The sequence below is a fragment of the Neodiprion virginianus genome, chromosome 2 (assembly GCF_021901495.1).
Source record: "Neodiprion virginianus isolate iyNeoVirg1 chromosome 2, iyNeoVirg1.1, whole genome shotgun sequence".
Lineage (NCBI taxonomy): Eukaryota > Metazoa > Arthropoda > Insecta > Hymenoptera > Diprionidae > Neodiprion > Neodiprion virginianus.
This window is the reverse complement of record NC_060878.1, coordinates 19026578-19048092: the sequence shown is the minus strand read 5'-3', so window position 1 is coordinate 19048092 and position 21515 is coordinate 19026578. Positions and strand designations below refer to the sequence as shown.

The following is a 21515-nucleotide window of genomic DNA, read 5'->3' as shown; positions in this document are numbered from 1 at the left end:
GCTCAGGTAACGGGGTGTATGTGAAGACACCGCCTCGTAGTGGCACGTACTTGTTGATATTCACAGTCAAATTGATTATTTCGGTCAGCGACCAGCCTGAATCCTTTTCCTGGAAATCTTCCACCTTTTTCAACAAACGCTCCGTCGCGTTTTCGATGAACCATTCGCTGATATCCGTTGTCTGAAGGATGATTTCATTTCTCGTATTAAAAAATTTGATCTCTTCCACCGTGCGATCAACTTTTCTAAGTTCAAATTTACAAGCCAGGATAACTTTGGCTTTCAAGCTCCTGTCTTTCTTCAGAGCGTTTTTCAGCCTCGTCACAGCTAGTACCTTTGCGTCTTCTAGAAATCTCTCCACATCTTTATGCTTCAAATTGACGATGGATCCAGTTCGAATTCTACTCTCGAAAGCTGATTCCAAATCTTCCCACCGTATTCGATCGCTTCTCCGTCGGCTTCGTAATCCGTCACCCACTTTCTGCAATTGTTGAAATTTGACTGTCAACGATTTCAGAATTCCAATTGTAGTCAAAATTCTTGTCTTCTCCCCGATCGTTGAGGCGTTGTTGCGTAAGATTTTATTCAAAAGCCTGATATTTTGGGTTCCGAGTCGAATCCATTTTGCAATTTCTGCCGGTGACGATTTTTCCGATAAAATCTTGAACGCCGATTCCATAATATCGGTCAATCTCAAACACTTCGCGGATTCCATCTTGAGCTTTTCCTCACGTATACTTGACAGCTTGTGACGTAATGATCGTTTGCTGTGATGAGCGTCCTTTTTATAGGGCAGCTGTACGGATGCGCGCGCACCTTTTGGCATTCCAAGAGCGATAGTAACCCGACACCGCAGATCCATGGCTTTGAATGTAACGCGACTATCGGTCGACCTTGGATATCAAACCGACATCCGAGTAAGTGAAAAACAATTCTCGGAACCATTAATTTTTGAATGTCACGTGGTTGATAACGTGGGAAAGGAATGTGAGGTGGTTGATGTTACACGTCAGCAGTCCTACCGTGGGAAAGGAATTCGGAGTGGTTCATGTTACACATCAGCAGTCCTATCGTGGGAGAAGAATGCGGGACGGTAAAAAAGTTCTCGCCCCCGCTGCGCCCTCTACCGTTGGCAGGCGAGCACTACAGACCTTCGGTCGGTAAGATTGTCGGTAAAACAGCACGATTTTGACCCTCGATCGATACAACTGCCGGTAAGGTTGCACGGTTTTGACCTTCGGTACGGCAGACTGTGACGTCATCGCGAAAAAGGGTTTGAGTCTGGGCTGCGCGGAGCGGAAAAGGGTTTGAGTCTGGGGAGAATGTATAGGCGGACTGGTCCGCTTGGTCGGTAAGTGTCGGTAACAGGAATCTGCGTGTAGAACCCCCCTTCCTGTACTACTGTAATACACGTGGCTGCTCGGGACATACGCTTACCAATTGTGGTGTTTATCGAAACTATTTTGTACTGTTCGAATACTGATATATGAGTAGGTATCTCATTTAACACCGACTCCTCTGCTTCCCGCAGTTGTGTAATTGCAGACTGAAATATGTACATGAATAAACATGTTTGGCTTTTCAATCATTTAAATGGAAGGGATTAATTTGTATACCATTTATGGGGGCTGAGCTAGAGCAGTTGATCCGATATGAATGAGTTCCTTTGTTCAGCGTTAAATTTAACTTACTTTAATACTATCAGTTATTATCGTTCATTCACGCATATTTTTCAAATTATTTGCCACAATTTTGATCTCGTCTTGTACTCGGTATATAATCTATCTAAAAGAATATCTTCTGTAAGCAGTTTTTGTATTTAATGTTCTCATTACATACCATCTTTTCAGGCATCGAATCAGGGACCCTGCACCCTTCTGTTACAGCAGGTCCTATCAATCCGAGGATCATTAAATTTTCTTCTGATAGCGTATTATTATCCATAGGAAAATTGCCAGTTTTAATGCGGACATTTTTAAGACTTACAGCTTTGGCTCTGACTCGAGTTTTTATATCCTTCCAAACTCAAAAAATGCCATAAGAACTGTTTTTCAAAAACAGAGTTTCCACCGTCACAAAACTTTCAGTCTCGTTTTAAAACTTTTATTTCAGTTCTGGTAGAAACTTGGTGAATGAGAATAAAAAAGTTTACCTATTATGGTTCTATCTATAAGTAAATTACACTAACTGCAAATAAACAGTGTTAAAAAAATCAACGTTTTCATAAGGAATAAAGGTTTTCGAAGTTTACTCACTTTCTGCCACTGAATTTGTGTTTTCTCAAACCCTAATGATAAAGCCATATTTGTCGGGCTATAGAGAGTAAAAGGGGGTTGAGGGAACGTCTAGTCACGTGACTGGCTCGAGACGCCAGAGCATTAGGCAAAGTAGCGAGAGAAAACGGCAGTTGATAACGAGAGAGAGAAGTGATCGGTCGGCCGAGCGAGCGAGACCGTGGAAGTAAAATATTTGTAAGAGTAAAGTAACGCGAGAATTTATATTACGTCGTATTGTGAAATTATAAGTCAATACTTTGTAGGTCTGTAATAATAAGCCTCCCTCAATTTAAATAAATAAAGATTGAAATATTATTTTGTTTAAAACTTCAGAAGTGGGATTACCGCGTTCCTTATAGTTAAAAATTAACAAAAAAAAAACGTTTATGAAACGATTCGCGGCGCCTCGTGGTCGCGATTTTGTCGTCGTGATCTCAAAAGATGGCCCATGATTGACGAAGAGGAATTTGAGCAGTTTGCGGCGGAGGAAATTCGGAAAATGGCCACGGATCGAACACCGCCATGGAGTCGTGGGAGAGGACAACAAGTGCTAGGTCCACCAGGAACTTGGGCTCTCGACGACGAGATCGCTAGAGCGCAAAATGGCGGCAGAGAAAACGCGACCGTTACCGGTCCTCCTCCAGAATTCGCGTCAAATAATCAGTTATTACGCACGCAGTCGCGTAATGATATCGGTGCGCAAGAGCCTCCATTTCAAAACGTCAATGATGTGCGAGCGGACGATTCGGGTTCGTCGGAACAGCCTCGAGTTCCCCCACCGGGTCAGTTGACGCCGGCAGGGAACGCGTCTCTAGTCAACGCGGTTCGAGATATATTAGCAAATCAAAACAGAGAAGAAGCCATGGCCCATCTATTCGCGGGATTAATGCTCAACCAGCCAAGGTCGATGCCGAATCAACAACTTGGACCTTCGATTCCGTCGTATCACGTGATTCCCGACTTATCGAGAAACATCGAAACATTCTCAGGTGAAAACGATGGTATTCGAGCCAAAGAGTGGTTGCAGAATCTGGAATCGATGCAACAGTTACATCAGTGGCCAAGAGACTATCTGCTTGAAGCTGCGCGCATGCATTTGAGTGATGGCGCGAAAGATTGGTTTCGTTGTCGTGCGCGAGAATTGAAAACGTGGGACGCTTTTCGTGAGGCGTTTCGGCAAAAATTCATATTTCAGGACGATCTGACCACGCGTTTCGATAGAATGAGAGCGAGAGTGCAAGGCAAAGGCGAATCTTTAGTAAAATATTTTCATGCAAAGGCAAAAATGTGTTCCGAACTAAGTTTAACGTATCGCGAGTTAAAAGCGCAAGTGCTCATCGGGTTGTGGTCGCGAGAATTGGCGAATGCAGTCATGCCATCAATGCAATATACGACCACCGAGTTGTTGCACGAATTATTGTATTTCGAGAGTATTTTCGCACAACGCGCTGAGCGAATAAGATCGTCACGCGAGACGACAAGTGCGAGACCGCGACGTCAAGTGGAAAGACCGAGCGGACACGAGTCGAAAAGAACCGATGTGAGTGCGGGGCGCTGGGACACGAGAAATGTGCCAACCGAGCGTGGAACAAGCACGGATGTGCGTAAGTGTTATAATTGTAATAAGGACGGACATATCGCGCGGGATTGTCCGAGCCCAAAGCGTGTGCTTACGTGTTATAAATGTGGTGGTCAGGGCCATATCAGTACACGGTGTACCGGTAATAAAGAACGCACTGTTCAGGCTGTCGGTAAAACAGGTGATACGTCTGCGCAAAAATATTTCAAAAACGCGACAATTAACGGTAGAGACATGGCAGTGTTTATAGATTCCGGAAGTTCCGACTGTACGATGCGAATATCGCGAGTTTTACGAGAACAATTTGAAGTGAAATGGATTTCGATGCCGCTCCAAGGTTTCGGACCACCGGAACATGTGACGACTAGCCCAGGCTTCGTCGAAGCTACCATTATCATCGATGGAGTTGACGTCCCTGGAGTGCCAATAAGGGTTGTGCCGGACGATGTTCAAGGAGTCGACGCGCTCATCGGCCGTACCTTTACGGAAGCGGACAGCGTCGACTGTCACAAAGTTGGTTCCACTCTAACTTTCAGTCGCAATGCTGAATTACCGAGAGATGTCAACGAATTACCGACCCATTTCGTCACCGCGGAAGCAGCGACGCTTCCACCACATACGGTTGGCATCATAAACGTCGTGAACGATCAACACGATTATGTTTTGCCTGTGTCGAATTTTGGAAACGTTGAGAAAAACGTCGGAGCAAACAATGGAAGATGGGTACGAGGAGAAGTCTCACGAGTGTGGGCAATCGATCGAGCCAACATCAAGACAAGCCCCATCAACGAGGAAGACATCGACGTCGGTCCGGAACAGCCCAAGGAAGTCGTGCAAGAGTTGTGTGAATTGATAAATGAGTATCGAGATTGCGTCTCAACGAATTTGTTCGATTTGGGATGTGCGAAGAATGTAGAGATGGAGATTCGGGTAAACGAGGGATCAAAACCCGTGTATAGCAAACCGTATAGAACGTCTGAAAAGGAGCGATGTGAGACGAAAGAAATGTTACGCGAGTGGAGAGAAGCGGGAATAATTACCGACACTCAGTCCCCGTATGCTAGTCCGGTGCTGCTAGTTAAAAAGAAGTCAGGCGAGTCTCGTTTATGTGTAGATTTTCGGAAGCTCAACGAACAAACAAACCGCGTACATTTTCCGCTACCAAATATCAATGACCATTTAGCACAGGTTCGAAACGGTTCGATATTTATTGTGTTGGATTTGGCTCACGGTTATTTGCAAATACCTTTGAGTAAGGATTCGCGCGAGAAGACCGCAATTATAACGTCCGAAGAAACCGCCGAGTTCACGCGTATGGTCTTTGGCCTCATGAATGGGCCCGCTTTTATTTCAAAGGCCATGCACCGTGCGCTTGGTCCGTTAAGAGACAAGGTCGTGTTATTCTATTTAGATGACATTTTAGTACCGGGGTCAGATTGGGTAGAGTTGAAAGCTAAATTGCGAATGGTCTTGGAATCCCTTCGAAACGGAGGACTTACCATAAAGCTAGAAAAATGTAAATTTTTGTATAAAAAGGTCTCGTATTTAGGGTATGAACTTTCGGGAAACAGAATCGAACCAGGTGTTCATAAAGTCGCGGCAATTCGGGAGTTTCCGGCTCCGACAAACGTGCACGAAGTGCGAAGGTATTTAGGTCTCACCGGGTATTTTCGGAAGTTTGTACCGCGTTATGCTCATATTGCCGAGCCACTTACTGATTTACTAAAAAAGGATAACGAATTCGTGTGGGGAGACGAACAAAATCGAGCGTTCGAAAGTTTGAGGGCGAAACTGACCGAACAACCTGTCCTTCAGACATTTGATCCGAAAGCTATAACGGAATTGCATACTGATGCGAGCGCTGTTGGTTTGGCGGCGATGTTGATGCAAAGAGATGCGGCAGATAAAATTCGATTAGTTTATGCGTTGAGTCGTCGAACGAGCGAACCCGAGCAAAAATATCATAGCAGCAAATTAGAATTACTAGCGATCGTTTGGGCTGTTACGCGTTTGCGAACGATGCTAGCAAATATCCCGTTCACCGTAGTATCAGATTGCCAAGCGTTCAGTTATTTAAACACGCAAAAGACGCTAAACCCGCAAATTATTAGATGGAATGACACGCTAAGTGAATACGATTATCAAATAGTCCATCGGGCAGGAGTAAGGTTAGCCCATGTAGATGCGCTGAGTCGAGCGCCCGTCGAACCGTCTGATAGCGAAACGAACGCAACGATAATGACCGTTGTAAACGAAGAGGATGCGATCCGAATGTATCAGTACAGCGATGAGGATTTAAAATAAAAGAAGACAATTTTGCAAAAGAAAGAGAATTTGCGCACAGGGCATGAGAAAAGTCGAGTGACCGACTTAGAATTAGAAAACGGAGTGTTGTATAAACGTGTGAAAGATAAATTGTTGTATATTGTGCCGCGTGCGATGAGAAAGGCGTTAGTTATGCGTTTTCACGATCTCAAGTCATCCCGGGGTGGAGCGTACTGTTTCACGAATTCGAGCGCATTATCACTTCCCTCGGATGAAGGCTTATGTTAGACGTCATGTAAGAGCGTGTATTCAGTGTGTTGCGTGTAAAGGTCAACCAGGAAAGCAGGCGGGCGAATTGCACCCGATTCCACCGGGACATCGTCCTTTCGAAATCGTACACATGGACCATATGGGTCCATTTGTAACAAGTGCTCGTAGTAATAAATACGTGTTTGTAATTGTTGACAATTTAACGAAATTCGCGATCGTGCGTGCGGTCAAGGACACAAAGGCAGTGAACGTTTTGCGTATACTCGAAGAGTTTGTACGAGAGTATGGCGCCCCGGAACGTATTATTTCCGATCGAGGAACCTGTTTTACGTCCAAACAATTTGAAGAATTCTGCAGACGCCACGGAATCAGGCACACCGTCAATTCACCTAGGCATCCACAAGCGAATGGGCAAGTCGAGCGGTGGAATGCCACCCTTCTTCCTGCGATTCAAAGCAACTTGAGTAACAACGATGGAAAAATGTGGGATCGAGAATTGAGACGAGTGCAGAGCGATATCAACGAGATGAAGCACGCGTATACCGGTAAAAGTCGTTTCGAGTTAGTCTACGGATACTTGCCACGACGAGACGAGGGCGAAATACGAAAGGTTGTAAGATCTCCTATTTCGAACCGCTGTAAACACAAGTATCAGTGATCCCCTCATTTTGGGAGGGATCACGGTTGACACCCATTTTGGAAATGGAGTGGGGAAGCCGGCGCCCCACTCCAAACTCAAAATCGAGATCCAGTGGTGGAGAAGTTAACCCGATCTCGCTCTCTTAACCCCGGGACGTCAACTCAACCGGTTGAAGGAAGATACTCCAGCGAGGCCCTGGAGGACTGACAACCCAAAACGAGACGATCATCGAATCGGCGGACTCCCGTCATCGCTAGAAACCTCCGGTCCCGGGGAGAGAGCCACCGAGGGACTGACCATACCGACGATTAATACGATAAGTCGAATCCAATCCAAAAATAGCTGAATTTTTAACATATTTTGTGACGTCTCGTCAAGGTTCAGAAAAGTCGACCACCAATTCTGTACAATCTATTTTGAGATGATACGAATGGATGGAATGTGTGTGCATGTGTGTATGTGTGGTATTTATTGTTAATCCATGAGAAATTTCCGGAAGTAAAATTCTACAAATTAGCATAATCACTTTTTATATGATACGAATGGATGAATGTGTGTGCGTCTGTGTGGCAGTTATTGTTAATAAGTGAAAAAGAAAGAAAGTAAAATTCCACGAATTGGTATTAATTGTTAATAAATAAAAATAAATAAAAATAAAGTCTTACAAGGTAACGATCGACAACGATAGCACGTACTAGAGACCTGAAAAGTTGCGAGGGGAAGCGCGACAAAAATTAGTAGATGCACAGGCGAAATATAAACAACGTCATGATGCCAACCGATTGAGAAATGTAGATTTCGACGTAGGAGGCATCGTATACATGAAGACCGCCCCCAGTGCTACCGGAGAATCAACTAAGTTGCACGTCAAGTATCGAGGACCGCTACTTGTCGTTGAAAAGCTCCTGGGCGACACGTATCGAGTTTGTGATCTCAACGACGACGAAAAAGGACGACGTTATGCGTCTACCGCACACGTAAGTCAGTTGAAACTTTGGCGACCGGAAGAGCTTGAGTTCGAAGAGAAAACGGAGTCGGACAACGATTCCGAGGGCTCAGAGGAACATACGAGTGATTCGTGCGAGAAGAAAAATAAATCGAAGATTCCAAACCCTAGAACGGAAAGTGAAAAAGACAAAGTGAACGAACCAAGTGAGAATCAGTGTAACGAGCGTGCAAGGCCAAGCCAAGAGGGAACTAGACGTAAGTCAGCGCGGATTACGCAGCGTCCCCGGCACTTGCAAGATTACGAGTGAAACGACTGTAAAGCAGAGAAAAGCGTGTAATGTAAAGTGTGAATGTGTACTGTTAAGAACATTGTTGTCGTGAGTGTGTGTGAACAAGTAACGCTCGAGGACGAGCTTAAATAGCGTGGCCGAATGATAAAGCCATATTTGTCGGGCTATAGAGAGTGAAAGGGGGTTGAGGGAACGTCTAGTCACGTGACTGGCTCGAGACGCCAGAGCATTAGGCAAAGTAGCGAGAGAAAACGGCAGTTGATAACGAGAGAGAGAAGTGATCGGTCGGCCGAGCGAGCGAGACCGTGGAAGTAAAATATTTGTAAGAGTAAAGTAACGCGAGAATTTATATTACGTCGTATTGTGAAATTATAAGTCAATACTTTGTAGGTCTGTAATAATAAGCCTCCCTCAATTTAAATAAATAAAGATTGAAATATTATTTTGTTTAAAACTAAGGAGTTCAATTCCCTTGTCAGTGCCTTCCACAATTCGTCTCCTTTTTCTTTTCCTCGAGCACCTATAAGCCGTCCTGTTGCAAACTCTCTATAGTTATACATATATTCAATCAACTATTTCCTTTGCTTACTGTTGTGCTTGTGGGAACGTTTTGCTGCTTCAGTAGGACTGTAACGAATCCATGTTCATATTAATGTGACATCATAAAACCTGCCATTATCATCTTATAAATATGCCTAGTCTTATAACGTCTTATAACAGATTTTTTAAACAGCAATTTTGTGAATAAATGTAGCTAACAGAAGTAACACACAGAACAATGAAACAAAACTTTTCTAGAGATCATAATTAGGGTTATGATCTCTTATATATTAATATAAATGTATTATTTCATTACTTATGTATTAATTTCAAATGAATATTAATCTCATATATTATTTCCTTACTTACTTCATTTTGTACGTTGATTCTTTACAAATTTTGAAATCACAAAAATTTTGATGGTTTATTTATTATTACTGCAAATACAATGTAACATGAAAAAACTGTTATATTGCCGCCTGACAAGTCTAGGCTCACGGCTTCTTTTAGAACGGGAAGTTCAAACCACGGCTTAAATGCAACCATTGCGCCGGCGAAACCGCTTGCTTGTAACGCCTGACGCAAAATAGCACCCGGTACAGAATCGCTTTTTATAATAGCGTCGCTTTCGCAAGCGACCTTTCGTGTTGCGTCGCTTCATAGCGACCCTTCATTGCGTCTAGTACAGAATCGACCTCTAGGCAAGCACTCCATCCGAGCAACCCAAGAGACGAAGTTTACGTAGAAGTAGGTGATGTGGAACCATATCAAACGCCTTGCTAAAATTAAAGAGAACACCGTTAGTTTTCTGTCATCAACTGCCTGTCTGATATCTTGGTTAAGCTTAAGCAGAGTAGTCAACGTGCTGTAACCCTTCCTGAAGCCCGACTGAAAGGGATCGGCAAGATCATTGACCTGAAGAAAGTCAGTAACCTGACCGAAAACAATTGGCTCCAGGGCCTTAGAGAGCTCGTAGAGGTTCGCGACTGGACCAGTGTCAGATGGGGACGACGGAGGAACAGTTTTAAGTATCGGCCGAATGAAGGCACATTTCCATAAAGACGGGAAATGTGACAGACGGAGACTAGCATTGAACATATCCAGAAGGCTGTTAAAAAGAAGCGGGACAGCTTTATTAATCGCATAATTGGAAAGTAAGTCAGGGCCCTGGGATAATGAGGAAGAGTGGGGAACAAACAAAACTGACGACAGTGACTCAGCGGTTATCCCGGCAAACTCAAACACAGGTTGAGAGGGAGACAGTGGGGGGAGACATAGGGAAGATAGAGAGTCTGGATAGGGAATATCAGAGGTTCAGACAGCGGAATAAAACTGATTAAGGCTATCGGAAGAAAAAAAGGAAAAAGGGGAAGATCCCCTCGTTTTAGTGAGACCAAGAGACGGTAGCTCCTTCCAAATTCCAGAGGGATCAGAGATCGACGAGATGCGGGAGCAGTAGAAATTATCTTTAGCGATACGTAATTCACTACAAAGGGCATTGCGATATTGACGGTAGACGGCCATGGACAGCAAATCACCCGTACGCCTAGCTCGATTATAAAGCGAATTTCTGTACTTAATTTTAGATCGTAGTAAATCGGTTAGCCATGGCGCCATCTTTCTGATTGTGGTCCATTGCTTCAGCGGAGCATGAGTATCAAAAGCCTGAGCGATGGCAGACGAAACACCACGGACCATATTGTCAAAGTGATCAGGAGAGGAAAGAGTAGAGAAGGACGGAGCATTTAGTCGGGACAGAGAAGATGACACCGTTGCCAGATATTCTGTCACAACAAAGTGTTTTAGGTCTCTGCGGGCAATCGTGTGGGCTGGGCGAGGATCGGGTTGAAAATTGTACGTGAGCTCGAGCAAATCGTGACCCGCAATGAAAGGAGCCGAGGATTTATTAAAAGAAAGGACCTTAGAGGAAGAATCGACTAGGAAAAGATCAAGTAGAGAGTGAGAGGTACTTGTGTGAAAGGTCGCTCCAGCCTCAACAATATGAAGAGCATGCGCGCTGGCAAATTCACGAAGTGAGTTTGATTCGAAATTATTCTGTTGTAGATTACAGTTGAAGTCGCCAGTTATGATGATATTTTGATAGTTTATGGCAATAGAAGAAAATATGTCCGCAAAATTATGAAATAAAAAGCCTTTTAGGCGTCGATATATTGTAGCAAACAAAACTGAGCGGTCCTGGGCATTGCGAGTCTCAAAGATCAGATATTCTGGAGCATTGGAGAAATCAGGCGTAGAGAGCGCCAATAATTTAAAGCGTAACGGTTTGTGAATGTAGCAGGCAACCCCACCACCCCTCTTGCCAACTCGATCATTGCGTAAGAGAAAATAGTCTGGCAGTTGTACGAGATCGTCTGAAATATTGTCATGAAGCCATGTTTCCGAAACTGAGATGATATAATAAAAGTTAAGAGCAACATGCGCAGTGAAGAACGGAAAATGGACAAGGAGTGAATTAGCATTTAAGGACGCGACCTTGAGAGGTGGCATGGATGGTTGCATTATAACATTCGGCAAAGTCGGCTTAGAACGTCGCGGTAGTCAGGCAAGTCGATTAAGATCCGACTCGGACTGGAGAATTATAATCTCAGGACAGCCTTCTCTCCGAACCTTGACAACACCCCGATTAGCCCAAACATAGCTTAGGTTAAGTTCACGAGCTCTAGATTTAGCTAACAGTAAGAGCTTATGGATATTCGATGGAAGCAATTCACTAATATAGATGCGGTCATCACGGTTCAAAGAGAAGATGTCACGGACGGTAAGGACCCTTCTAGCTGACACTTTTCCGAGGACGAAGTCGCGAGTGGCCGATGATTTCAGGCGAACCACCAGCGATCTCTTGGACACAGCGCTCGAAGTGGAATTACGAACGTGAGGATCATTGGGCTGGCCCGTTTCCGGTTTCATAACGCGTGAATCTAGAACGTCGCCTAAGAGCTGAGAGACACCCAGAAAGGAAAAGATAACACTCACAATCTCAGAGTCAGATAGGGAGAGCTCCAATGGTAGACCGCGAACAACAAATTCCGTTGTCGTAGATAAAGCTGGTGCAGCAGATGACCGAGACAAGGATGAAGTCGAGGTAATGAAGGAGGCCATCTCCTGTTTAATTGCGGATATTTCTTCGACATGTCGTTGTTTTATCGAAGTGATCTCCTCAGCCGACATGAGAGCTTGGCATTCAACACCCGCAACTCTCGACAAGATAGTACTCTGACCAGCAGACAAGCCAGCAACATCCTCACGAATAGTGGACATTTTTTGAACAACTCCGGCCACCGTGCCTTGAATATCTTCGTACTGCTGCATCATGTCGAGTTTCAAGGTCTCAATTTTTTGATCGAGTTTAGCATCGAAGGCAATAGTAAGGTCCATTTTGAGTTTATCGATTTTTATATCGAGTTTGGAGTCAAGGGCCGCAGCATTAGCCTGTAGCTGGCACATCATATCGTCAATCGTAAAGCGAGGTGCAGCAGTAGACGCTGCAGTTGCAGTGGTGGCCATTGCAGTTGCAGTAGTTGGCGCTGCAGTCGCTTGCATCAAGGTGGGAAGCTCCAGATTCAAACGGTCAGGTAATGATGTGGGCGAATGCTCGAGTATGGTCGAACGACGTCGCATGCATTGTTCGCATTCGAATATTAATGAGCCAAATTCCGAGGGGTCGAAATTATATGCAGATTTAATGCATGAAAGGTCAAAGTCACGCGAACAAGCACCCGTACAAGAGGCAGAAGGCTCTTTGCGTTTGATAGCGACATTGCAGATCGCACAATTAGGAGCCATGGTAATGTGAAAGAGAAATACTCAATCGATCGATCAGCGATCGATAAAAGTGTTCGCAAATACGTAGTTTGAATCCTTGTAGTCCCAGATGATAAGAGAATGATCCGATAATCGACAGAGCTCGTTATCGATAATTGCTCGTAAAATGAAAAATGAATCCCCGCAGATGACGTCACGGTCTCACTCAGTGTGGCGCAAGTGATAGTAGGATCACGACAGATGTCGCCACCAGTCCACAATGGAGAAAAGGCGAGATTGATAGGTGAGCAAAAAGCGCGCCAACGAGCAACCCAAAGATTCAGGTTAGGAAAACCGTCAAATCCAAAACCAAAAAGCGCCGTGCAGAGGAAGAAAAAATGCTTATTCCAAGAGTGCAGTTTGAAAAAGGCAGAAAAAGAGTATGCCATACAATAGTAGACACGCACACGCTGAAGCACACAGGAACCCAGCATTGACGTAAACTGGTACTTAAAGATTGATTCCAGCTTCAGAGTATTATTTCAGAGAGTTTCCCTAGCGGTCGTCCAATGGGAAGAGGAAAGGTAGCGTGGGAGTTGTGAACAGCGAAATCGTCCGTCAACTGCCAAGTCGTTCCAGTCAAGAATTATAGGTTATAGAATACCAGTCTTCAGTTTATTGCCTCCTCCCGTAGCTCAAAAGAGAGAGCAACGACGATTCTTAGCTCAAATTTTTGCGAGAGCGACGAGGGAGGAAAAAAACCTGGAAGCAGAGCCCGAAAACAGGCAGGAAATAGCAGAAAATGGACAGAACAGGAGGGTAACAGAAAGTGAAATAGACAGGTACTCACCAATCAGAGAGAGAGAGAGAAAGAGAGAGAGAGAGAGACAGAGAAAGAATGAATGAATGAATAAGTTTTATTATGCCCTGGAGAAAAAAAAACTCCGTGGGCAATGGGTACATGAAAACAGATTAAATATAAAGTAATAAGACTTAACCTAGGCTTAAAACTAAGAAAACAAAGAAAACTAAGAAGAAGCATACAGAGTATAGAGTCAAGACGCGGAGAAACCGCGAGCGAATATAAACACAAATAAAGCATAAATATAGCACAAATAGAGCATACAAATAGTGCAAAGAAAAAGAAATAATAATAAAAAGAAAGAAAAGAAAAGAAAAGGAGAGTGGCAAGCAAGCCGATTAACCGCATGCAATGAAAGAAACCAAATATATTAAAGCTGGGAAGCCAGCAAATGCGTCCGCAGATCTCTTTTAAAGGTGGGGAGACACTGCAGAGTTGTGATGCTAGGAGGAAGGGAATGCCAGAAATAGGAAACAGAGAGAACGAAAGAATTGCGTAGTGTGGAGGTACGATGTAGGGGGATAGAAAATGTTGGTGTAGAGTGGAGACGAGTTGGACGAGTTGATGTGGGAGCAAGAGAAAAGAGGTCATGGATGTAGGAAGGGACATCTAATTTGAGGAGCTTGAAAATAAGGATGCCCATAAAGTAGTTTCTGCGATTTGAAACCGTAAGCCAAGATAAGCTATTGCGATATGGGGAGATATGGATGTCCCGACGTACGTTAAAAATGAAGCGAATACAATTATTGATTAATCGTTCCAATATCAGGTTCTGTTCACCGGTTAAATCGATATAGGCGAGGCAGCAATAATCGATAAGTGGAAAAACAAGTGCAGTTATAAGCATGATGCGCAATTTCTTCGATAGAAGGTTCTTATTATATTTTAGGCGAAAGAGAGTAAAGTTCACCTTGGACGAAATGTGCATAATGTGCCTGTGCCACGAAAGATTTGATAGCATAATGATGCCCAGGTTGCGAGCGTGCGAGACATAGGGAAGCTCAATTTCCCTGACTCGAATACGAGGGAGAGTCGAAAAATCAATTTGATTAATGTAAGCACCACTGCCCAAAATCATAACCTTTGACTTCGCAAGGTTTAACCTGAGTCTATTCACCACAGCATAATCAAAGATATAATTCACGTCGAGAGTCAGATCGGATAGAGCACGAGCCAGGTCACTGGGGTAGCAGGTGAGATAAATCTGTGTATCATCCGCATAAGTGAGGTATTGGGTATAGTTCAGACCAATGCCAATATCACGGATGAAGATTGAGAAAAGAAGAGGACCAAGAACTGATCCCTGTGGAACACCCATATTAGTAGGGCACCAGGAGGAAACAGTTCCCCTGTCATCAACAACTGCTTGCGATCATTTAGATAAATATGAGAAAAACCAGGCAAGCACTTCATCCGAGTAACCCAAGAGACGAAGTTTACGTAGAAGTAGGTGATGTGGAACCATGTCGAACGCTTTGCTAAAATCAAAGAGAACAAGCACCGTTATTTTTCTGTCATCAACTGCCTGTCTGATGTCTTGATTAAGCTTAAGCAGAGTAGTTAACGTGCTATAACCCTTCCTGAAGCCAGATTGAAAGGGATCGGCAAGATCATTGGCATGGAGAAAGTCAGTAATCTGACCGAAAACAATTCGCTCCAGGGCCTTAGAGAGCTCACAGAGGTTTGCAACTGGTCTTGTGTCAGATGGAGACGACGGAGGAACAGTTTTAAGTATTGGGCGAATGAAGGCACGTTTCCATGAAGACGGGAAATGTGACAGACGGAGGCTTGCATTGAACAAATCCAGAAGGCTGTTAAACAGAAGCGGGACAGCTTTACTAATCGCATAGTTAGAGAGTAAGTCGGGGCCCTGGGATAATGAGGAAGAGTGGGGAATACTCAAAACTGATGACAATGAATCAGCGGTTATCTCGGCAAACTCAAACACAGGTTGAGAGGGAGACAGTGGGGGTAGACATAGGGAAGATAGAGAGTCTGGATAGGGAATATCAGAGGTTGAGACAGCGGAATAAAACTGATTTAGGCTATCAGGAGAAAAAAAGGAAAAAGGAGAAGATCCCCTAGCTTTAGTGAGACCGAGAGACGACAGCTCCCTCCAAATTCCAGACGGATCAGAGATCGACGAGATGCGAGAGCAGTAGAAATTATCTCTAGCGATACGTAATTCACTACAAAGGGCATTGCGATATTGACGGTAGACGGCCATGGACAGCAAATGACCCGTACGCCTAGCTCGGTTATAAAGCGAGTTTCTATACTTAATTTTCAATCGTAGTGAATTGGTTAGCCATGGCGCCATCCTTCTGATTGTGGTCCATTGCTTCAGCGGAGCATGGGTATCAAAAGCCTGAGCGATGGCAGATGAAACACCACGGACCATATTATCAAAGTGATTAGGTGAGGAAAGAGTAGAGAAGGACGGAGCATTTAGTCGGGACAGAGAAGATGACAGCGATGCCAGATAATCTGTCACAACAAAGTGTTTTAGGTCTCTGCAGGCAATCATATGTGCTGGGCGAGGATCGGGTTGAAAATTGTAAGTGAGCTCAAGCAAATCGTGACCAGCAATGAAAGGAGCCGAGGATTTATTAAAAGAAAGGACCTTAGAGGAAGAATCAACCAGGAAAAGATCAAGTAGAGAGTGAGAGGTACTTGTGTGAAAGGTCGCTCCAGCCTCAACAATATGAAGAGCTTGTGTGCTGGCAAATTCACGAAGTGAGCTTGATTCGAAATTATTTTGTAGTAGATTACAGTTAAAGTCGCCAGTTAAGATAATGTTTTGGTAGTTTACGGCAATAGAAGAGAATATGTGCTCAAAATTGTGAAATAAAAAGCCTTTTGGGCGTCGATATATAGTGGCAAACAGAACTGAGCGGTCCTGGGCATTGCAAGTCTCGAAGATCAGATATTCTGGAGCATTAGAGACATCAGGGGTTGAGAGCGCCAGTAATTTAAAGCGTAACGATTTGTGAATGTAGCAGGCAACCCCACTACCCCTCTTGCCAACTCGATCATTGCGTAAGAGAAAGTAGTCTGGCAGCTGTACGAGATCGTCTGAAATATTGTCATGAAGCTACGTTTCCGAAATAGAGATGATGTGATAAAAGTTAAGAGCAACATGCGCAATAAAGAACGGAAAATGGCCAAGGAGCGAATTAGCATTAAAGGACGCAACCTTGAGAGGTGACATAGATGGTTGCATTATCATATTCGGCAAAATCGGCTTAGTACATCGCGGTAGTCAGGTTAGTCGATTGAGATCCGACTCGGACTGGAGAATTATAATATCAGGACAGCCTTCTCTCCGAACCTTGACAACACCCCGATTAGCCCACACATGGCTTAGGTTGAGTTCACGAGCTTTGGATTTGGCTAACAGTAGAAGCTTATGGATATTTGTTGGAAGCAATTCACTAATGTAGATGCGGTCATCACGGTTCATAGAGAACATATCACGGACGGTAAGGACCCTTCTAGCTGACACTTTTTCTAGGACAAAGTCACGAGTTACCGATGATTTCAGGCGAACCACCAGCGATCTCTTGGACACAGCACTCGAAGTGGAGTTACGAACATGAGGATCATTAGGCTGGCCCGTTTTAGGTTTCATGACGCGTGAATCAAGAACGTCACCTAAGAGCTGAGAGACACCCAGAGTGGAGAAGATGGCACTCACAATCTCCGAGTCGGATAGGGAGAGCTCCAATGGTAGACCACGAACAACAAATTCAGTAGTCGTAGATGAAGCTGGTGCAACAGATGCCCGCGACAAAGATGCATTCGAGGCAATAAAGGAGGCCAAATCTTGCTTAATTGCAGATGTTTCTTCGACTTGTCGTTGTTTTATTGAGGAGATCTCCTCAGCCTACACGAGAGCTTGGCATTCAACACCCGCAACTCTCGACAAGATGGTGCTCTGACCAGCAGATAGGCCAGCAACATCCTCACGAATAGTGGAAATTGATTGGATAACTCCGGCCACTGTGCCTTGAATATCGTCATACCGCTGCATCATGTCATGTTTCAAGGTTTCAATTTTTTGGTCGAGTTTGGCATCAAAGGCAGTAGTGAGGTCCATTTTGAGCTTATCGATTTTTTTATCGAGTTTAGAGTCTAGGGCCGCCGCATTAGCCTGTAGCTGGAACATCACATCGTCAATAGTGAAGCGAGGTGCAGCAGTAGACGCTGCAGTCGCAGTGGCGGCCATTTCAGTTGCAGTAGTTGGCGCTGCAGCTGCTTGCATCGAGATGGAAAGCTCCAAGTTCAGATGATCAGGTGATGATGTGAGCGAATGCTCGAGTAATGTTGACCGACGTCGCATGCATTGTTCACATTCAAATGATGAAGAGCCAAATTCCGTGGGGTCGAAGTTATGTGCAGATTTAATGCATGAGAGGTGAAAGTCGCGTGAACAAACACCCGTACAGGAGGCAAAAGGCTCTTTGCGTTTTACAGCGACATTGCAGATCGCACAGGTTGGAGCCATGGTGATGCAAAGGAGAAGTACTTAATCGATCGATCAGCGTGTTCGCAAGTAGATAATTTGAGTCTTTGAAGTCCCAGATGATAAGTGAATGATCCGATTATCGACAGAGCTCATATCGATAATTGCTCATGGAATGAAAAATGAATCCCGACAGATGGCGCCACCAGTACACAACGGAGAAAAGGCGGGATTGACAGGTGAGCAGAAAGCGTGCCAATGAGTAACCCGAATATTGAGGTTAGGAAAATGAAGATTGATGCCAGTTACAGTGTATTGTTTCCGAGAGATTCCCTAGCGGTCGTCCAATGGGAAGAGGGAAGGTAGCGTAGGTATTGTAAACAGCAAATCGTCCGTCCGTCAACTGCCAAGTCGTTCCAGTCGAGAATGTTAGGTTATAGGATACCAGTCTTCAGTTTATTGCCTCATCCCGTAGCTCAAAAGAGAGAGCAACGACGATTTTTAGCTCAAATTTTGCGTGAGCGACGGGGGAGGAAAAAAACCTGGAAGCAGAGCCCGAAAAACGGGCAGGGAAGAGCAGAAAATGGGCAGAACAGGAGAGCGACAGAAAGTTAAACTGACAGGTACTCACCAATCCAAAAGAGAGAGAGAGAGAGAGAGAGAGAGAGAGAGAGAGAGGGAGAGGGAGAGGGAGAGGGAGAGGGAGAGGGAGAGGGAGAGAGAGAGAGAGAGAGAGAGAGAGAGAGAGGAGGAACATTTAAATTTAATTAAATCTATGCTTATTGAAGAACATTTGCTATCAGGGTGGTACTACAAACCTAGTTAACTAATGAGCTAATCCTACAAGGAACATACATGTATGAGTCGTAATACATTGACATTCGGAAAATAAGATAATCATATATCATACGTTAAGTCAGGCATAGGCAGTAAGAGTTACGGACACGCAGTACGGCTGGCCAGGTATTCTTTAAGTTTCAGTTTAAAAACAGGCAAGGAAGATGATTCGCGAATGCAGGTAGGCAATGATTTCTAGAGGACACAAGCGGATATCAGGAAAGATTTATGATACACTGCAGTGCGGTGGACAGGGATACATAAATCGAGTGGGTCACCTCTAGTGTCTCGGTGACGTATTGCCGACATAAACACTAACTCGTCAGACAGATAATTAGGTGTCCCGAGACTCAGAACATTGTATAAAAACGTTCCTAACAGGTACTTGTGCCTATCAGCTAGATCGAGCCATCCGAGCATATAGTAGTATGGGCTGATATGTTCATATTTATGCACATCAAGTATAAATCTTACGCAGGAGTAAAGGGCACGCTTCAACTTAAGCTCCAAACCCGCCGTCATATCGCAGTAAACTAGTGAACAGTAATCGAAATGAGGTAGGATTAACGAGCTTACAAGCGAGGAGCGCAGACGAGTTGGTAAGAGTTCTTTATTAGTTTTGAGTTGCCATAACGTACCATGCACTCTCCTCGAAATACTCAGCACCTGTTCCGACCAAGTCAAGGTATTATTAATTATAACACCCAGATTCCTAGCTTGGGCGACATACGGGATAACCGCGTCACCGACTCGTATAGGGGGGACATCCGATGATCCAATTAAGCCACGGTACCAAGCACTACTGATTATAAGAGCTTTCGTTTTGGAGGTATTGAGTAAAAGCATATTCCTCTACACCCATTCATATATTATCGCGACGTCCTCGTTTACGCTCACCACAGCCTGAAAGAGTTCATGAGGATAATAGTGTAAATTAATTTGTAAGTCATCCGCATACATCATATGCTTACAATGTTTCAACTGAAAGGGCGTATCCTTTATGAAAATAGAGAAAAGAAGAGGCCCTAAAACAGTTCCTTGTCGTACACCACAGGAAACATCCTTCCACGAAGAAAGCTTGCCGTCCTGTCCTATAGTAGCCTGTTTTCTGCCGCACAAGTAGGACAGAAACCAGTTCAAGGCCGAACTAGATAACTTAAGGTCCGCAAGCTTGGTGATCAGGAGTGGATAATTTACCATATCAAATGCCTTACGTAAATCAAACAGGACCAGCACCGTGCATTTTCTGTCATCGATGGCACGCCTTATATCGTCTGTGACTCTGATGAGAGCAGACTGCGTACTATACCCCTTCCGGAAACCCGATTGGAACGGATCACGATAGTCGTTAAGGTCAAGATACCGAGAAACTTGGTCGAACACAATTCGCTCAAGTGACTTGGAAAGTGAGCAGCCAATAGATATAGGCCGGAAGTCCTGCATACTACCAGGGATCTTCATTTTCGGAATAGGTCGAACGAGCGAGCTTTTCCAGTGCGTAGGATAAACACTGTTTGACAGTGAGAAGTTGAATATATCGAGGATAGGCAGGAGTATCGTAGGCATGCACAATTTCAGAAAGGAAAGTGGAATAGCGTCGATGCCCATGGTATTAGATTTAGATTGGATCAGGTTACGCATGAGCCATTCTGGAGTAACTGCATTGAAATAAAAGTTATCGTCTCTAAAAGGTATAATACGTGGCACCATGGTAGCCAGTTTACCCACGGTACTGTCATGCTTGTCGCGCTCGAATGGTTCTGCAAAGAAATTGTTTAAATCTTCCAGATATATATTCTGCGGTAAATTAGCATCTTTTGATTTAACAATCCCAATACATTCACTCCAAATTAACCTTTGATCCTTGATCCCTCTAAGCTTATCCATAAAAAATTTGCTTTTAGCGGCCGAGATCAGTGACTTAACACGACCACGCAAGGCCCTGTATCTATCCTTAACAAACGTTGACTTAGTTCTCCTGAAAGCTTCATACACAGAATTCCGCTCTCTTATAAGTATCTTAATATTATCATCCAGCCAAGGGGCTGGAGGACGCCTCAAACGAGCCGTGCGGACAGGGGCATGCTTATTTACTATGTTAGCTACGATAGTATTAAATGAATTAACTTCTAAGTCAATCGACGTAGCAGCAAATACCTGCGACCAGTCGCAGGATTCCAAGTCAGTTTTGAAAGCCTGGGAATCAAAGGACTTGAAGTCCCTATATTTGATGACACGTGGCTCGATCTTAGCAGTAGTAAACAGGAGGCGAACGCTAATCAAGTCGTGATGTGATAAAAAGGCGACAGGTGCTTCTGGCACGATTGGGTCGGCTTTTCCGAATAATAGATATTCCGGACTGAATCCCGTCACTGAGTGTTCTGTCCGGTTATATTTGTCTGTGCATTTTTCCGCAATTTTCGATCATGCTCGAGACTTCGTTTCATTTATCTTGCACCGAATTCGGTTTACAAGAGTCTGATTGAGTCGTTCGTTAAGTCCATTAGAAAATGGGCAATTTACCGCTGTGAAAATTAAGTTTATGTTTTGGTTTTTCAAATAATTCTTGAATACGTTCGAGTTTATGCCGCTATATTGATCGGTAAGTAGTGTCTGTATTCGATGTTTGCCTTGGACTCTTCTTAGTAGTTGTGTGAAATCTTTGGCCGTCTGATTTTTTGATGTGAGTATGAAAGCGTATCTGATAAAATGGTCTACCAAGAGATGTAGATATCTTTTTGTCGATTTATTTCCCGCGAATCCTCCGATCGTGTCTAGCGA

The 21515-nt window shown here is 44.2% G+C and overlaps 1 protein-coding gene across 1 annotated transcript; it reads left to right on the top strand.

The window, feature by feature from the left end:
• Positions 1–2218: 2218 nt before the first annotated feature.
• On the top strand, positions 2219–7802 carry LOC124297057 (uncharacterized). The gene is made up of 2 exons (XM_046747654.1): positions 2219–7000; positions 7699–7802. The coding sequence occupies exon 1, from the start codon at positions 2725–2727 to the stop codon at positions 6157–6159; it is 3435 nt and encodes a 1144-aa protein (XP_046603610.1). The 5' UTR covers positions 2219–2724; the 3' UTR covers positions 6160–7000; positions 7699–7802.
• The last annotated feature ends 13713 nt before the right edge of the window (positions 7803–21515 follow it).

Excerpts from the sequence above, each read along its gene's own strand:
- LOC124297057 (XM_046747654.1), top strand. The coding sequence starts at position 2,725 with ATGATTGACGAAGAGGAATTTGAGCAGTTTGCGGCGGAGGAAATTCGG.